This window comes from Typopeltis vanoorti, chromosome 10 (genome assembly GCF_054136105.1).
Source record: "Typopeltis vanoorti isolate ZY-2024b chromosome 10, IOZ_Tvanoo_1.0, whole genome shotgun sequence".
Classification (NCBI taxonomy): domain Eukaryota; kingdom Metazoa; phylum Arthropoda; class Arachnida; order Uropygi; family Thelyphonidae; genus Typopeltis; species Typopeltis vanoorti.
In genome coordinates, this window is record NC_143558.1 from 37232366 (window position 1) to 37252781 (window position 20416).

Genomic DNA, 20416 nt, shown 5'->3' on the forward strand with positions numbered 1-20416 from the left:
ACATGGCATATTGCTTTTTGGAGGCTTAGCCTTGTTTATAATACTTGCTATATCTAGTCACACATTATTGGCCATTGCTGGCGGAAGATCGTGGATACCCCGTTCTACTTTCATCATAATTTCTAGTTTAGGAATTTGTTTGGGCGTGACGGCAAAGTTATGTCCTAGACTGAGAGCGTTCTGGGCTTCTTCAGTGAGGGTTTCTGACGATAGGTTTATGACCACGTGGTCTTGTCGAAGTTGCGGTCGGGACTTCATATGTTGGCACTGTTGTAGGAGTTCATATTTCTTTAGATGTTTGCTTTTTACTTTTTGAATTCTTTTTTTGCTGCAACTTAGGAGATGTGCTGTAGGACAGTCCATATTTCAGGATTTAACACGTTGATTAGTTCTTGTTGTACAGCTGTGATAGAGCTCTTTAGCTTACTGAGCTCTGTGCGAGTAGCAGTGATTTGTTCTCAAAGAAGCGCTAAACTCGCCTGTCGATAAATACGATGTGCCTTTGCCGATTGCAACTTTTCTTTGAATTTCAGAAAAGATGGAATGATATCATTGTCGCGGCATCGTTTAAGGAAGGCTAACCTGTTCAATTTTCTGGACAATTTCAGTTTCAACTTACCAAACCGTCGCGCTTTGTATACAGTATCTTCTCCGTGCAGAATCATCAATCTAACAGATAAGCTTAGGTGTTGATGGTTATTCATGACTTATTTTTCACGGTATTAACAACACCACAAACACTTTTATCAACAAAGATGTTTTATTAACGCTTATATTTCACTGATTTTCAACTCAGCATCATCAACATGCAAGCCACAAGTGTGGTTATGCTATGTAGATGATGTGTTTGCCATCTGGCCCCATGGACAAGACACTTTGGATGCTTTTGTCACCTACCTAAACAGCCAACATCCCAAATTTCACTTCACAGTAGAAAAAGAATCAAATAACTGTTTACCATTTCTTGACACATTAGTCACCCGCCTTTCAGATGGATCACTATCTTTTTCTATTTACAGAAAGCCTACACACATAGGAAGATACCTACATAAACAATCGCATCATCATGCAGTCCAACAGTACGGCATTTTAAAAACACTCTCACACAGAGCCAGAGCCATTTGTTCTAACGATACAGCTCTGACCACTGAACTCCAATACCTGCGCCATATGTTCTTAGCCAACGGCTACAATCCCTACAAAATAGATAAAATACTACATAGGCCCATTACTCTGTCCTCCCCTAATACACAAGAATACAACATGATCATTTCTATTCCCTATATCAGAGGTACATCGGAAAAGATAGCCAAAGTATTATTGAAACATGGACTTCGCACCACTTTCAAACCTCATGTCAAGCTGGCAACTCTGATCCGCTCGCTCGCCTAAGGATAAACTTCACCCTTTAGCACACCCAGGAGTGTATGAAGTTCCGTGTGACTGTGACTTGGCCTATTATGGGCAAACAGGAAGATCAGTGAATTTTGGTTTATATTAAACTAAAGTTTTACTCAAACACAGTAGTTGTCTCCATAATTTTCCAAAAATGTATTCTGATCACTGTTTAAGCCTAAAAGAAAGGAATAATTGGAATGGTTTTGCAGTGTGTTTGTTGTGATGTTTGGCCTCACCTTGATAAGTTCCTGACTCCTTGGATGTCTCTTTTAATAATAATAAAAATAATAATTTAAAATGAGAGAATGAGATTACAAAAAAAGGTAGGGTTGGAATTTTGAATTCATACTGTGAATCACAATATATTGCATAATACTTGCATGTCAAATGAATCAATAGCTAACTTGATTCTTTCTTTTGCTCAGTTCACCTAGAAAGACTGGCAATGTTCGGATAATCAGAATGTTTAATATGATATCACTTTTTGAATTGGTTTCTTTGCCAAATCTGATTAACGAGTGTCATATCCATCCCCATTTGTTCTAATTTGTAACAGAGTTTTGTGCAGTATCCAACTCAGCTGGTACTCTATTATAAAAAGTTAGTAAATTACTAAGGCAAGACTGACTCTTCACAAAGCCATGTTGCCTCTCACAGAGTATCACATTCCTATTCATCCATTCCTGAATTCTCTTTTTGGCCAACTTTTCCAGTACTTTTAACTACCCTGCCAGAAATGCTGATTATCTATAATTTGCTACTGCAGTTTTAGAACTTCCCTTATGCAAGGGAATTATTTTGCCCTTGGAAGTCTACCAGAGCTGAGACTTAAATTAAAGAGCCTAGTCTAAGGCATTGCCAGTTCCCTTACACATTCCTGCAAAACACGAGCTGATATCCCATCTAATCCCACAGCTGTATTCACACTCTCGAGATTCTACAATATTCCAAGCCCTTTCATGACTTATTTTTCATAGTATTAACAACACCACAAACACTTTTATCAACAAAGATGTTTTATTAACACTTATATTTCGCTGATTTTCAACTCAGCATCATCAGAGCACAACACACTTGTAAACGCGACAGTGAGTGAGTGAAACAATATAATTGCAAAAGACAAAAGATCTAAAGTCCTATTTTTTGGCACCCTCTAATGGAAAAAAAAAAAAAAGAGCAGTTATCCAGGAGTTTTTCTTAGGATAACCGTCTCCCAAATTTTTGGCAAATTAATGCAACCATATTTGTTAAGGTTGGGAGAATTCTTCAAAGCCATTGCTAACTCAAAAAATAATCTTTCAGATTTATAACGACTCCTAAATAGCACATTCGTTTTCCTCCATCTAATCCTGTGTGAAGGAGTGTCCAAAGCGTGGTCTGCCAGTCCCGACTTGCCATAATAATAGTAGCAAATGTATCTTTCATGTTCTTCCAGAATTAATAAAGTTCTTCATAAAACTTCATCAAAAAAGAATCTAGATTACAGTGAAACCATAGCCATCCCATACATTAAAGGTTATCAGAAAAAATCAACAGAATCCTACACCATTATAATCTCAATGCCATCTTTAAACTACCTACAAAACTAAAAAATATATTCAACTCCTCTAAGGATCCTCTCCTCCCATTGGCACATCCTGGAGTTTATTGCATCTACTGCACCTGTAACTTACCTTATATTGGTGAAACTGGACGTACAATCCCTATACATAAAAAAAGAACACAAAAGACACATTAAATATAACAATTATGGCGAGGCAGGCCTCTCAGATCACGCTCTCAACACTTTACACCAAATTGATTGGAAAAGTACCCGCTCTTTACACCATACAAAAACTTGGTATGAAAGAAAATTTAAAGAAGCCTGCAAAATTCTGATTAACCACCTGAATATCAACAATAATGGTGGCATGAAAATTCCAAGAATCTGGATGGCACATATTCAGCCTACTTAATATTTAGTAGCTAGCATACTTTAGGACTTTAAGCAACCTTCAGCTAGTATTGAAAACTATTCCATACCAACTAGTTGAAATTTATATGTATAATCATGCTTTTAATATATATATATATATATATATATAAAAATAGAAACTTTTTTTTTTCACCAGAGGTCAGGCCAATAATTATTGTAATGGTTGGTCAGTAACTTTAGCAAACCATGTAGATTGTAATGCAGCTTGTTTCTCTGTATTTATATAGTGTATATGCTCCAGAAGATGACCTTGATATGAAGGTCGAAACGTCGAGTGTTGATTTTGGTTTATATTAAACTAAAGTTTTACTCAAACACGGTAGTTGTCTCCATAATTTTACAAAAATGCATTCCAATTATTCATCCTCTCCCCCCCTCTCTATGAAAGAAAAATCAAACTCTCATCCTTTTCTCACCCCCCACCATAAAATGAAAAATTGCACCTACTGGTATCCTGTATGACACTTTCAGGAGTTTGTAGGTCTCTATTATTTCATCCTTTTTGTGTGTGTGGTTCACAAATTCTCAATCTCTCTTCGTAATCTTCATTCCACTTCCACATTCATCTTGGAAACCGGGAGACTAGATCTGTGCATAGTCCATATGAGGTTATATCAAAACTTTGTAAAGAGGCAAAATTACACTCTTTTTCTATGTTTCAGTGTTCATTATCTTATTATAATATTATATATAAGTATTCTTATATAAATATCACTGAATTATTTTAGTTGTACTGTATTTTAAAACAAGAGTGGTATGAGCTGACCTAAATAAAATTAGTTATCAGAATACAGCAATTAATCCTGAATGCTTTGAAACAGATATTAGTTTTGTTTGCCTTGCGTCTCTTAGTGCATCTTTTTGTGTGTTTTTGGTGTGTTACAATTTGATAAAATACGTTGCAGGTATGGCTCCAGTACGAAGGAAAATGGCGGCCAGTAATGATGGTTCACCATCTTTATCAAAGAACGGTAGTATAAAAGAGATGATTCAGTGTACTAGCTGCGAAATGTACGCTTTGCGGAGTGCGGTCGGAGTGTGGTTAGATGATAATAAAGGAGTGAATGTGTGTAGAAAATGTAGGGAGAATGAGAAATTAAAGAATATTTCGGATCTTGAGTGTGACATTTTTGTCAAACTTCAGAATGAAGAAAATAGGAATATGACAAGAAAAGGCGAGGTTGTACCAGAGAATTGTGAGAGTGTGAATGTAGAAAGTGTGAATGATAGTATTAATGGTTTTACTGAGAATAAAAAAGATGAGATAGACGCAATGAGTGAGATCGCGTTGTTGAATGGTGCGATACAAAGGGCAAAACAGCAGCTAGAGCGAATGAGCAAAAGTCGACTGAATGAACCAGCCAATAATAAAAAGTATGACAGGAAAAATAGACATATGAGTGTGAACATGAACAAAATGAAGGATGGAGTGCTGTATGGAGACTCGTTAGTACAAGGTGTGATAGTAGAGGATTTGACAAAATCGTACCAACCTGGTGCAACCATAAAGGATGTGACTGAGTCTATTAGAGAGCAAAAGGAAAGGGTGAAAGAAATGATTGTTGTGGCAGGTACGAATGATTTGAAAGGAGACAAAATGGAAATGATAGAAGACCTGAATGAATTGTTTGAGGTAGCAAAAGAAAAGAGTGAGAGAGTTAGAATGATTAGTCTTTTGCCACGGTATGACAGTGAAATGTTTAAAAGGAGGGCCATAATTGCAAATGACTTTATGCATGGGTTATGTATGACGAGTGGTGTGGAATTTGTGGACGTGTGGAGTGAGTTCAATGGGCAAAAGGATCTATAAAAGATGGATGGCTTTCATTTGAATGGTTACGGTGTAAGAAGACTTGAGAAAGTGTTGCTGAATGTGGTGGATGTGCAAATTCAGGGAAACTAGATTTATTAAGGGGGGAGAGTAGATATACAGTCCTTAGGGAGGCAGTTGAATGTAAGAATGAATATAATATGCCCGAGCAAATAAGGACAACAAATCAGAGTGGGATAGTTAATATAAGGCATCGAGGTAGGGTTGGGGCTAATGGGGGTCTTAAATTCATATACACTAATGCTAGGAGTATTAGGAACAAGAAGGAAGAGTTTTTGGCCATGGTTGGCACTTCCAGACCACAGGTTATTGGTATTAGTGAAACATGGCTGACTGTAGATGATATAGCTAGTGGGATTGAATGTGATGGGTATAGTGTGTTCAGGAATGACGGGAAGAATAAAATGGGGGGAGGAGTATTGTTGATGATAGCTGATGAGCTGCAGCCAAGGAGAATAGAAGTTGAATTGCAGGATAGAGAAAAGAGCACATTTGAGGCCATTTGGTGTGAGATTGTGGCTAGCAGAACTAAATATACAATTGGGTGCTGCTATAGACCAGGTGATGGAAAAGATGGTGGTGACAGTATGCACAAGCAAATAGAAGAAATGAGTGGAAGGAGGGTGATTATTATGGGAGATTTCAACTATGGTCGCATTGTTTGGAGTGAGGAGAGGACACACTGGAGGAAGGAATTGGATTTTATGCGGTTATTAAGGGATAACTATCTGCGACAGCATGTAATGGAAAATACTAGGGGTCAGAGAGTGCTTGATCTAGTAATTACATCTGAGGAGTTGGCTGTAACAAATATGACCACATTGCCACCAATCGGTGAGAGTGATCATAGGGTCTTGACTTGGGAGGTGGCTAAAGGTGTAGAATTTTCAATTAAGACAGGGTACATGTGGAATTATCGGGCTGGAAAGTATGACAAGCTTAGGAGTTTGATTGGTTCAGTGCCATGGCATGTACAACTGCAAGGACTAGAAGTCGATAGTGCATGGTAGGTAGTTAAGAAGTGTTTGCATGAAGCAATGGCTGACTGCATACCTAGAGTCCGAATAATAAATCAACTAGGGGTTAAATGGATGAATAACACCATTAAGCTTGAGCTGCAAAAAAAGAAACAACTATGGAGGGAATTTAAGGAGAAAGGTAACCGGCAGGCACATGAACGGTATAAAGCGCAGGCCAGAAGGGTAACGAGTGTGGAAAGAAAAGCAAAAAAGGATTACGAAAGAACATTGGCCATGCAGGCTAAAGAGAATCCTAAACAGTTTTTTAGATATGTAGCAAGTAAAAGGAAAAATGTGCATGGCAGAATGATTTTAAAGAATGCCGATGGTAGGGAGGTAACTGAATCAGTTGATATAGTTGAGTTACTGAGTGAGTACTTTGCAAGAATATATCATCCAGGTGGTGACATTGCAGAAACGAATGTAACAGTAGATTATATGGGAATTGTGGTGAATGAAGTGGAGGTGAGTAGTCTATTGCATAACCTCAATGTCAATACATCTGTGGGATTGGATGGGATACCAGCTCGCGTTGTACGAGAAGCAGCTAAAGAATTGTCAGTACCCTTGACCATTTTGTTTAATTTGAGTCTCGGGTCTGGGTTAGTCCCGAGGGGGTGGAAAGAGGGGAAAATAGTTCCACTGCATAAAGGTGGTTCCAAGACTGCTGTTGTAAATTACCGACCGATTAGCATATCAGGAATCATTGTCAAGGTCTTAGAGAAATTAGTCAAGAAAAGAATACAGGATTGGATAGATGAAAATGGGATATTGTATGGGGGACAAGATGGTTTTGTGAAGGGTAGATCATGCCTCAGTAACTTGCTCACGTTTTATAACACAGTGACGGCTGAACTGGATAGGGGAAATGGGTTTACAGTAATACTACTGGACCTTGCCAAGGCTTTTGATAGGATACCACATAGAACCCTAATCAGTAAACTGGAGCAGATGGAGATAGATATAGGGTTGGTGAGATGGATAGGAGGGTGGTTGAAGGAGAGATACCAGAGAGTGGTTTATTCAGGAGTGGAGTCCAAAAGACGGCTTGTGACTAGTGGAGTGCCACAGGGCTCTGTTCTTGGACCACTGCTTTTCAATTTGTTCATCAATGATATAGGAAATAATTTGAGAGGAAGTGTTCACTTGTTTGCTGATGATGCAAAGTTGGGTAGAGCAATTATGAGTGCACAGGATGTCAAAATTTTACAGGATGATTTGGATAGTTTGGAGGACTGGGCTAGGAAAAATGGATGTCAATTTAATGTGCCAAAGTGTAAGGTTATGGATTTGGGATTTGGGCCAGGGATTTGGGAGTGTTGGTGGATAGGGAAGAATTGAAGTTTAGGGGGCACATTGCAAAAGTGACTGAAACAGCTCACCAAATCACTTGGCTTCTGAAAAATACTTTAACATGCAGAGACAAACAAGTTGTTGTTCCTCTGTATCGAGCCTTGATAAGACCCCATCTGGACTACTATGCCCAGTTATGGGCACCAGGATTTCTTCGTGATGGGGAGGAAGTGGAGAGGATCCAGAGACGAGTGACCAAGATGATAGCAGGTCTGTGGAATGAACCTTATGAGAATAGGTTGAAGATTTGTGGGTTGCAGAAATTGGTCGATAGGCGAAGGAGGGGTGATATGATTGAAACATTCAAATTACTGAAGGGTTTCTATAAGATTGATCCAGAAGATATTTTTGAAAATATGACAGGTGGTGGGAGGACTAGAGGCCATGAATGGAAGCTGGGCAAGAGCGTGGTTGACAAGGGTGTTAGAGCTAGGTTTTTTACTTGGAGAGTAGTGAATGAGTGGAATAAGCTTCCAGAGTCTGTTGTGGATGCTACGACCGTGAATGAGTTCAAGGCAAGGTATGATAAATATCGTGTGAATGTCGAATAGTTGTTCTTGACATGATGTTAGGGCCTCCCTCGATGAGTCTGTCGACTCCTTGGAGTTGCCCGGAACAATAATAATAATAATAATATTAGTACAACGAGAACCTGTTTCCTACTGTTGAAACTTTTTCCTGTGCAATAGAACATTTCTTTCTTTTCCCACTCACAGCTGCTGCTTTTTTTTTTTTAAATAAATAATCAGTTGAAATTTTTTTTCCATTTACTTACTGTATGATAAAGCAAAAGTGTAGTTTTTAATGAAGGGATAACTGTGCATTATTCTAAAGTTACATGCAGACACAGTTGAAAAATGTTATTTAATTAACATAGATTAAACCACAAATATTCTGATACATGTATCAACATCATCAGTATCATACAGTTGGAAATTAAAAAATTAGACAGCAATGAAGGTATAATATATGAATATAATATGGTGCAAAAAAAAAAATCAGAACTGTACTTCGACCCCCCCCCCCTTCAGTACACATGCTATGAGATATGGTGTTCGACATGCACATTAACCACGCTACCGGCCATCTATGATAACCTTGACGTCTATGGATGTCAAGGTTATCATAGATGTGAAGTGCATATTAAAATTGTAATACCATTGATATTACATTGAAATATATAATGAATACGAAGCATATGAGGATGCGTATTTGATCCATAATGGCCGGTAAGGTGGTTAATAGAAGAACATGTGTGGAGTCTATGCCATTGCATTTAGCTGTGGCATTATTTTCATTCATATGGAGTTGGTAGAGCAAATGGTCCAAGCCTATGACATGTTTATTAGCAGTTTGTTCATCCTTTCAGTAAGCATGCCCCAAGCAATAGTGTCATTTGCCTTAATTGAGAGGTTTCAACGTAATATATAAAGACAATGGAATCTTTCCTTACATGAGTTATGAGACAGCCATGTAAAAAAAATGATATTCATTTGATCCTAACAAAAAACTGTTAGGATCAAATGAAGTGTATACATGTGATAAAAGCATATATAATTAAATATAATTAAACAGTATAACTTTTAATAAAGATTAGCCAGATTTTTTGGTGCAGAGAATCCATCATTAAGTTGAGATTAGGGCTATGCATAAGTACTGCAGAACTTTTTAAAAGAGACATGCATAGTTTTCGGAACAATATTATTATTATTCAGGCCTCCATGGAGTCAAAAGACTTATCGTGGGAGGTCCTTCATAAGAAACACAAAGTCTATCATACCACTCCTCACCCTTTTGCTCACAGTTTCCTTTCATAAATTCCAGTTACGAAAGGAAACTGTAAGCAAAAGGATGGCCTCTTGTCATTACTTCTTCCTGCTGTTCAACCAAGCGAAAGAACTCCCCAGTGTCAATCCTCTAACCACCTCTCAACAGTTTAAAAGTCTCGATCATATCACCTCTCCTTCTTCTATCCACCAAACTCTGCAGTCCACATTCCCTCAGCCGATCCTCATAACTATCATTGTACAGTCCTGAAACCATCTTTGTTATCCACCTTTGTACCCTTTCCACAGTTAATTTATTCCCTTCAAATCCTGGGGACCAAATCTGAGAACAATAATCCAAGTGTGGTCTGATCAGGGTCTTATACAACTGAATAATAACGGTTTTATCTCTTCAGGTCAGTGTCCTTCCATTATTGCAGCAATCCTCTGTGTTACTTTCACCACCTTTGCAATATGTCCCCTAAATTTCAGGTTTCTATCAATCATCAACCCCAGATCTCTTGTCTCCCCTACGTCCTCCAGTATAACTCCTCCCATAGAGTATGCAGTGTCCCATCGATGTTTCCCAAACCTCAAGACCTTACATTTTGCTGCATTAAACCAACGCTTGCATTCATTTGCCCATCTATCTAGCTTATTCAAATCCTCTTCCAGGGCTGCCGCATCTGCACTATTACTGATAATCCTTCCCAGCTTTGCATCATCTGCAAACAACTGAATATCCCCTTGCAATCCACTGACAATGTCATTGATATAAAGGTTAAACAATATAGGTCCCAGTACTGAGCCCTGTGGGACCCCACTTGTAACCCTCTGCTTCCTTGAAACTGCCCCACCATACACAACTCTCTGATACCTATCGGACAGCCAATCCTGAATCCAATTGACCAATCTGACATCCAGACCCATGTGCTGCAACTTAAATATCAGCTTATCATGTGGCACTCTGTCAAATACCTTTGCTAAGTCTAAGAAAATGGCAGTATATGCCTTTCCCTCATCTAATACTCTTGTAACTTTATCATAAAAGGCTAGCATATTGCTAAAACAAGAGCACCCCTTCACAAATCCATGTTGACTTTCACAGATAACATTACCCTCATCTGCCCAATGCTGTATATGGTCCTTCACTACTTTCTCCAAGATCTTACTAACTACTGACACACAAACTGGCCTATAATTAGACACTTCCAGTCTGCTACCACCCTTATGCAATGGCACTATCTTACCTTCCTTCCATTCCATGGGCACCTTTCCTGCAGCCAGACTTTCATTGAAAAGCCAGGTCAAAGGCACTGTCAGTTCCCTAGCACATTCTCTCAAAACTCGTGGTGAAATACCATCCAGTCCCACAGCTTTACTGACATCCAGAGTACTCAGTATTTGAAACACACTCTCCTCTTGTACCTCTAAACCTCGAACCTGCCCTATCCCTCTAGTATTAAAACTGACTCCTCCAGGATGAAATAATCCAATAAAGTGTTCATTAAACAATTCTACTATGTCCTCTGCATCACTCTATTCCCATTTTTATCCCACAATATCATTCTTCCACAGTCAAATCTCCTCCTACTGGCCACATATCTAAAAAAAACTCCCTAGGATTTTCTTTGGATCTTAGGGCTAATCTCCTCTCATATTCCAGTTTCGTCTTCCTTACCATACTAGTCACTCTTCTGGCCTGTGTCTTATACTCTTCATGCATCTTTTTTTCACCTGTCTCCTTATATCTCTTCCACAGCCTCTTTTTCACATGCAGTTCCTGTTTGATATTGTTGGTCATCCACTTTACTCTAAATTGTGTCCTCTTGTTCACTCGTAGTATATAATTTTTTTCATAATTTCCCATGCACTATGTACCTCGAATTAAATGCACTCGCTACACTTTCAGGCATTGCATTCCAATCATCCATCACTCTCTGTGCATAAAATCTACTCCTCAACTCCTTGTTCACACCTACCTTATACAGCTTCCAGTGATGGCCTCTTGTTCTTCCCCTGTCTCCAGATATGCTATGAAAAATCTGATCCACGCTAATCTGGAAATTATCCCTTACCAACTTATATGTCTCTGCTCTTCTTTTTATCCACTAGGCTCTGTAATTTGCATTCTCTCATATTCAACATTCCAAAGACCAGAAACCAACTTAGTGAATCGTCTCTGGACTCTCTCCAACATCTCATCTTTTGCAAACCTGGCAACAAAATCTATGTACGGTAATCTATTTGCAGCCTGATCAAAGTCTTGTACAATGAAGTCAGAGCATCCTTACTTCTACATGTCAGTGTTCTCTGCATCATTCCCACAATCTGCTGTGTTGCCCTCACATTTTTTCAAGATGTCCATAAATTTTCAAGTCCCTATCATCACAACCCCAAAGTCCTTCATCTTCTCTTCCACCTCCTCTAAAATATCCCCACCAATGTTATACTCTGCATTCTATCTTTGCTTCCCAGATTTTAAAACCTTACACTTTGCAACATTAAAATGACATCTCCACACTCGCCCATTCAGACAGTCTATTTAGATCCTCCTCCAAAACTACAGTATTTGCTTTACTTCTCATAACTCTCCCCCCAACTTTGCATCATCTGCAAAAAACTATACATCACCATTTAAGACCTTTCCAATGTCATTTACATACAAATTAAGCAACAATGATCCCATAACAGACCCCTGGGGCATGCCACTAATGACTTTTCTTTTCTGGGATATCACTCCTCCATACACAACTTGTTGATACCTATCAGAACTCAATATCCAATCCAGCATACTAATCTACTATTCAACTCCATCTGTTCCAATTTAACTACTAGTCTGTCATGTGGCAATCTATCGAAAGTCTTTGCAAAATCTAAATATACTATGTACTACTAGTATTAGTAATCTCAGGTTCTGTTATTCATAAAAGTGTGTTTATCATCATTCACAGTATGTCCATTTTCTTTTTAAAATTTATTATTATTTTGCATTCAATGTTCTTATACTCATTTACATTTCTTTTCCCTTTCTCATTAAGCTTCAGTCACCTTTTGTGTGAACAGAGTACTATTCCTTTATATGGAGAACATTGTTTAAAGTTTGCACAGCTCTCAAAGAAAAGGATTAATTTCTGTGTCCCTTTATTTATTTATTTTTTTATCATCTTTACCATTTTCTATATGGTTTTTACAATCCATATAGCAGCAGCAGGGATAACCACCTTTTCCTTATACTACTCTTTTCGACACAGTGTTTACTGTGGGTAAACCCATATTTGGATTCATTGAAAATAAGGCAAAGCACAGTGAATACTTTGTAAAATGTTAACTGATCAAGAATAATTTTAATCTTAACATTTAGTTTTTACTAAAATTAATAGTAAGGTTATCATGTATTATTATTATTACTACACCTCCAGGGAGTCCAAAGACTCATCGAGGGAGGACACTTATTCTACAACTCTCTGTCTCCACCACTCAATCCATCAACTACAACTAACTGCAACTACACCAACGCCATCTACTGCCGGTCACCACCACTGGTATTTCCACAGACAATCACAAACGTCCATTCCCATGGCGGGATTCAAACCTGCAGCCTTTTGGCTGGAGAGTGGATACACTAACCACTCGACCAACCAGGCCGACATTACCCATAATGCACCAATGCAACCAAATTTTGAAAACAGTAAAATGATATTAAGCATAGTTATTTTACTTTTTCAAAAAAATTGTCAAAAAAAAAAAAACTGAATTTGTAGTGTATACAAATGAATTTTATTCTTTTTAGTTTTCTGCCACATTGAAACGTCTTTGTTTCATTATTACAATTTATTTTCTGATCAATAATTTGCTTGAGAACAATACGTAAATTTCAAACATGAGCTTCTACTACTCTAGAAGCTCATGTTTGAAATTTCTTAAGAGATCAAAAAGTTTGAAAAAAAATAGTCATATCAGCACACTTGATCAAAGCACTAAAAACATTTTCTGATATTAATGTATTTCACTAAGAAAATCATGATTATTGATTTATATTATATTACAAAATAAACTTTTTTTTTATTACAGACATCAGAAATATGTGCTGTAACTGTATGGGTCAAAAAGTGGGAGAACTTTCAAAAGTTACTTCATTATTCCTGTGAGCCAAAATCAACCAAAGTGGAACGCTAGATATCGTAGAATATTATGAAATTGTTTTTGCTTTTTTAGATTTTATTTTGAATCGAACCAAAATTCATACTGTTTATGTTTTGCTTTTATTATTATTATTATTATTATTGTAAAATTGAGCAAATATATATATATGCTGAATTCTAAAAATTGTTGAAGAGTTATTTTATCATGTTTTTATTTTAAAGTTTATTCATTGAACTTTAATGAAAAATCACTGAAATTAGTAGAACATAACATCTGGATTTATTGTTATTATCTGTTAATAAATGATTTGTATAATGCTAATAGTAGTGTTTTATTATCACGAGATCTCCATGTCCCATTGATGCAACTCATCAAACTATGCTTAACCTATGCTATGCAAACCCCTGCTTATACCCTCTTTATGCAGCTTCCAGAAACGGTCTTTTGTTCTATCCAGTCTCCCTTCACCAAAAAATGTCTTTCCTATTAATCTGGTAACAACCACTTATCAACTTATATTTAAGATCCCCTCTTCCTATCCACAGTGCTCTGTAAATTGCTTTTCCTTCATACACAATATCTGAGAACAGAAACCGTCTTAGTCTATGATTTTGGATTCTTTCCAGTATAATGTATAATTATACTGGAAAGAATACTCAGTTCTCTTGAAAACCAGATGACCAAATCTGTGCACAGTAATCCATATGCAACCTGAACAAGTCCTTATACAAAGGAGCTATAACCTCTTTACTTTATGCATGTTATCTCTTACAAATGTAGCAGTGTATCTCCTAAATTTTAAGTCCTTTTCCACACCATCACCTCAAAATCCTCCCTTTCCTTCAACTTCTGTAAGATTATGCCATCAGTTATATATTACTATAACCTGTATAATTGCGTACCTGCATCTTCATGAGAGTAAATCATTTCAATTTTATTTAATGTTTCTGGTAAAATGGAAATAAGAAAGGCAAGTGAATGCAGTAATCTTTCTGCATTCGTTGGCAGTGTAAGACATTTGAAAGAACTAATGCTCAACAATTTGTATATGATATTAACACTTAAAAAAAATTACAATTGCAAAAGCATTTAGTAATATATCATAACACAATGATATATTACTAAATGCTTGTGGTCTTGATCCATCCTTCTTTCTCTCATTACATGGGAGACAGAAGAATGCTTTCTAATAAATGGCAACAAGATTACTGAAACAACAGGGCCTTATTAACAGATCTGACTTTTATAAGTAATATTCCTTCATCTACCCAATTCCGTATACGTACTTTTACTAATTTCTCCACTTGACAGTCATAGAAGAAATACTACTGGTCTATAATTTAATGCCTCATTTTTACCACTGCTATTGCTCTATCCTGCTGTCATTTCCTTAAAACATATAGCAATATCTCATCTACTCCACTACCTTGTTGGCATCTAGAGTACTCTTCTTTGTTCGTTTCTGATTCTTCTGCCCTTCTGTATCTTCAGGAATTAAAATTGCTACATCAGGATGAAACAGTTCTACTAGTTTAATCTGCATTAGTTACTCATCCACAATCATTTATTTTCCTGTAGGCCATGTAATGAAAAACTATGGGATTTTCTTTAAGAAAAAATTGTCTTTTCATTCTAATTTTTCCCTCCTTACAGTCACTTTTCTCATCTTGAACCTTATTCATGCTACTGACTCTACCTCTCTTTATACCTTTTCCATAACTTCTCTTTTCATCTGCATTTCCTGTTTGAATAAATAAATAAATTTGTTTCCTGTTTGATTAAATAAATAAATTTATGTTTGAATTTGTTTCCTGTTTGAATAAATAAATAAATAAATTTGTGTTTGAATAAATAAAATGGATGTCATTTTATCCGAAATTTCTTTATTTATCTCACTTATGATATATAATTGTAATTTGGTACCAACAAATATTTAAGTAGCTTCCATGCACTACTGATCTCTCGTCCTTCAAATTATTCTGTGCATTGTTATATTATACGTATTACAATCACCTGCCTGATAATTCTACATATACTCCTGACAGTGGCACGCTCAGGATTTAATCTTGCTATGGACATTCGAACGGATAAAAATATTTTTAATGTAAATTCAATAAAATTCATTAGGTGATTATAAAAATTTTATTTAAAGAATAAAATCCAGTTTTCTTTTACAAAGCTCTTGAATTACTTCAGTCATAGTTACATTAATCTGTGTGTGTGTGTGTGTGAGTGTGAGTGAGTGATTGTGTCGTGGTAGCTCTTAAATAGGTTTTTTTAAAAGTCGTAAGGTAGAAAATGAACCTTTCACTGACACATGTTGTTACCGGAAGCATTGCAAATATTTTTAATAAGTTATAGATGTTAGGATATATCATTTTGAAACTGCATCAGTGGCATTTTTGCATGGATCTATTGCAAACAGTTTTTCAAATTTTTTATACCACAACTTGCGCTCAGGCAAACGTAGTAGCACTCGGTTCACCCAAGCACTACTTCGTTCACCTTGTGTTCACAGCGGTCATGATTCCCAAGAGCTATAAGGTATTCCCACCTTATGTGACCGCTAATTCATAAATAGTATAGAAATAGAAGACACGACACAACATAAATAAAAAAAAGAATTTTAATTAGGAAAAGATTTTTGGAAAATTTTCTAGTGTTTTTTTTTTTGGGGGGGGGGGGGGCTGCCAGGGCCCCCCTCTGGGTGCACCACTGACTCCTGAGACTTCTGATTGTCTGTTCATCCCTCAAGTAATGACTGCATGATCACTCTAACCAACCAAGGAGAAGGAAGACATTCTCATACTAATAATATAACTATTTAAAAAAAACTCACTTATTGACATTGACAGCTGATAATGGCAGTATTAGACAGTTGATTAATAACAAGTATTACCAAACAGTAATTTGCAATTAGGGAGACATACAGTACTCATATAATTTTAGTTTATTATAAATTAAGAAGAGTTGAACATACTCTAATTTTTCTGGATTTGGCAAAAGCACCTAACAAATTGCTAATGTTTATATTTAGTTGTAATATATGGATATAATATCAAGCTAGTAGATTGGATTGGTAATTGATTATCTAACATGATTAATGATATTTTTGATACAGAATAACCAGATACCCATATATGCAAAATAATAATATTGAATAAAACTAAATTATCTTTACATATATTATTTTGGTCTGAAAATAGCAGACCATCCTCATTGAAATAAGGTAAAGGAACAACTGAAACTTATAGGAATGGATTTCACCTTCATTGCACAGACTGTGAGCTAGAGATAGATAGTTTGACAAAACTTCTTAATGGTAATCCCATACTGAGCTGTGGTTTAACTTATACTACATCGGTGCCATGAATGAGTAGAAAGGTAAAAAGAAACTTAATATTGGATTTGAAGACTTGTAGATAAGGATGAGTGTTCCTAAAGACAACAGGAGAAGAAACGAAGATGAAGAAAAATTTGTTCTGTGAGTTTGGAGTTAAACTTTAAATGGATATTGTTATACAATAGTTACTCCATTTTAGCAGATTTCAAAGAGTGAGTGAATTATTGATTCCAATGCAGATATATATACAGCGTCCATGGTAGGTAGCTCTTAAGAGTGCACCCAAATGTTTTAGAGCAGTATTTAACAGTGTGACAGATTTGTGATTTGTATAGAGTTAACAAATGTTCAGAGGCAGAAGTAATGTTTTGAGCAAAAGAGAAAACCTAACTTTTCTTGGATGATTTGAAGGTGATATTAGAGGAGCTGACCTGGTTGGTGAGTGCTCTCCAGCTCAAAGGCTGCAGGTTTGAATCCTGCCATGGGCATGGATGTTTGTGATTGTCTGAAAATACTAGTGGTGGTGGGCAGTAGATAATGATGATGGTGGTTGCAATTTGTTGTAGTTGGTGGATATGTTGGTGGAGACAGTGAATATATATCATGGATATGAATCTTTGGACTCCCTGGAAGTGTCATGTAATAATAATAATAATATTTATAATGTGTTTTTGCCAAGAGAGATTTGAAGATAGAGTGATCCCAAGAAGAGAGATCCCATCTTGTCCAGAGATTTTGGTGATGTCAAAAGTAAAAGTAGAAGCAAAAGAATTATTTTTGTGAAGTAAAGCATTTAGTTTTATTAGCATTGAAATTAAGAATGTTATCAGAACCTGCATTGAAGTATGGCTTGGAAATCAGCATTTACAATTGTAGAAATTGGTATTCTGAAAGTTTGGTAATTTACAGAAGACAGGCCATATGATGGAAGCTGACTTTTGTAAATTACCAAACTTTACCACACCAATGTCCATGTGGATGAAATATATCACTCCCAAGGCACTTCATATCCATGATATATATTCACTGTAATATCAATGGCGTGGCATGTTTAATATGCACTTTGTCCAATGCAACCTTGATATATACATGTCAGAGCCAGATGAGTTTAATAGTCTTTGCAAATCCAAACAAATGACATAGAGATATCAAGAGCAACCACTTGAGAGTTCACAAACTTTTCTGTGGTGTTTTTCTAAAGGTCGTGACACGAGCAGGGAACTCGTAACAAGATCCCCTGTTGATAAACAGTGGTAGAATCCATATTTGCAATAATTTATTAGCTACAAGATTCAAGGTGGTTCAGAAAATTGAGTGTTTTTTTTTTCCATTACTTTAGATAGAAAAGTGCTTGATATTAGGCAATAATTAGATGACAAAGGTATGTTGCACTTTTCAGGAATGGATTAAGTATAGGCTAATTATCAGGCTAGAAGATAGATACCACTGGAATGAAAAAAATGCAATACAGAATGGGAATCAACTCAAGAGCAGAAACTTTCAATGCAATTGGAAAAATGCTGTCAGGGCCAAGATGTATTTTGTTATCATGTTGCAGTGGTGCACCTAGGGAGGGGGCCAAGGGGCCCTGCCACCCCAAAAGAAAAAGAAAAACACTAGAAAATTTTCCAAAAATCTTTTCCTAATTAAAATTCATTTTTTAGAAATTTATGTTGTGTCATGTCTTCTATTTCTATACCACTTATGAATTAGCGATCATTGCAGATGCTCAGTCATAGGTCGTATGTGATGCGAAGTGTGTATTCTCAAATCATCTACTCAACTTATTCCCCCCCCCCCCCCCAAGGTTGAATCCTGAGTGCGCTACTGTCATGTTGGACAAGATTCTTCTGGTCTCTTGGCAAAAAATCCAGGCATTAATCAAGATGGTCTATGCAAGAATTAGAAGAAAAGTAAAAAGTCAGGAAACTGTTTTTTTTTTTTTCTTCTGAGACCAGTGTATTATGCATGTGTTCTAATGACCAGTTTGCCTGTTTTATGGGAGAAACACTGCCACATCCATGTGAGATCAGCTTACTCAAATTCAGTTGAAAAGCCCTGATAAAAGTTCTTTGCATCCTAGATGGGATTTGAACCTAGGTCTTTAAAACCAAAGAACATCATCTAAACTGACTAGGTACAATTTTTCCATAGTAATGCAATGGAATCACCCAAGTAAAAAACAGGTGGAAGCACTGTTAGAAAAAAGTCATGGGAAATAGTTTTGGTAAGAGACCAGAAAGCATGATCTTTAGATATGATACAAGTTAGTTCCCTGCTCTTAGCCTTTTAAAAGTCAGTTGAGTGGATAGTTTGCTTGCACCAATTTTGGCTTTGAAATAAACAGAAAAGGAAGATGAAAACTTCAATGAAAATGAACTATCATTTCTTTTGAAAACAAAACTACTGACAGTGTTTACATGTACTATGTGAGAGAAGAACTTGTGGTTTTACAGGCTCTTTGCTGGAATTGGCTAAGTCAAAGAGTTACTAACGGGGGGAGGATATGTTATGATTATTATTATCTGAGACTATCAAGAGTCAAGTATTCATTGAGAGAGGCTATAAATCACCCAAGTCAGCTGTCATACCTTCCCTTAAATTCATTCACACCAGATGCTCTCACTAACCCTAAACAGGGCTGCTCCATGCAAATGCATGTCTGGCACTGTCGATAGAGCCAGCCCTGACCCTAAAGGTAAACTATTCCACTCACTCACTGCTCTATGTGAGAAAAACCTAGCTCTTACTCCTTTCTTGACTGCAAACAAACTTCACTTCCATGAATATCCCTGTGTTCTCTCCCCACCTTCCATGTAACGGAAAATTTCATCAGATGATATAACACCCATTCAAAAGTTTACAGACCTTTATTATATCCCTCCTCTTAACCAGTCTGTAATCCACATACTCACAATCTGTCCTCATAATCCGGATATAATCTTTGCGACTCTTCTTTGCACCCTTTCCACAGCTTCTTTATCCCCTTGGAATCCAGGAGACCAAATCTGCACACAATAATCCAGGTGTAGTCTTATCAAAGCCTGTTAAAGAGGCAAAATGACATACTTATCCTTACATGACAAGGTTTACTTGAACATCGCAATTATCCTCTGAGTTGTATTCACATCTTTTGCTATGTGACCTTTGAACTTCAAATTCCTATCCACCATTACAGCAAGATTCCCTAGCATCATCAGTTTCCTGTAGCATAACCCCACTAATATAATATGCCACTGGAAATCTCATCATGCCAAAATCCATAACTTTAGACTTACATTAAACTGATAGCATTTACGTTTGCCCAAATTTCCAGCCTCTTCAAATCATTCTGTAAGTGCTGGATATCAGTAGCATCCCTGATTGCCCTCCTATCTTCGCATCATTGGCAAGCAATTGCACATCCCCTGTTAGACCCTTCCTAATGTCATTAATATATAGATTGAACAACAATGGCCAAAGGATTGAACCCTGAGGTACTTCACTAGTGACCTTAATTCTAGCAGATTTGCACCCACTGTATACCACTTTTTATTTTTTAATTGTCATCATAATTTGGCTTTGGATGAGAAAGAGAGAGTGAGT

General features: G+C 36.7%; 1 protein-coding gene across 1 annotated transcript in view; it reads left to right on the forward strand.

Moving 5' to 3' along the window:
* The window catches only part of LOC150102347 (U7-hexatoxin-Hi1a-like), a 59654-nt gene extending 44295 nt beyond the window's left edge, over positions 1-15359 (forward strand). Inside the window, exon 3 of the mRNA XM_090399162.1 lies at positions 13417-15359. Coding sequence (XP_090255288.1) covers positions 13417-13521 — 105 coding nt within the window. The 3' untranslated portion in view covers positions 13522-15359. The remainder of the gene's footprint in view (positions 1-13416) is intronic.
* The last annotated feature ends 5057 nt before the right edge of the window (positions 15360-20416 follow it).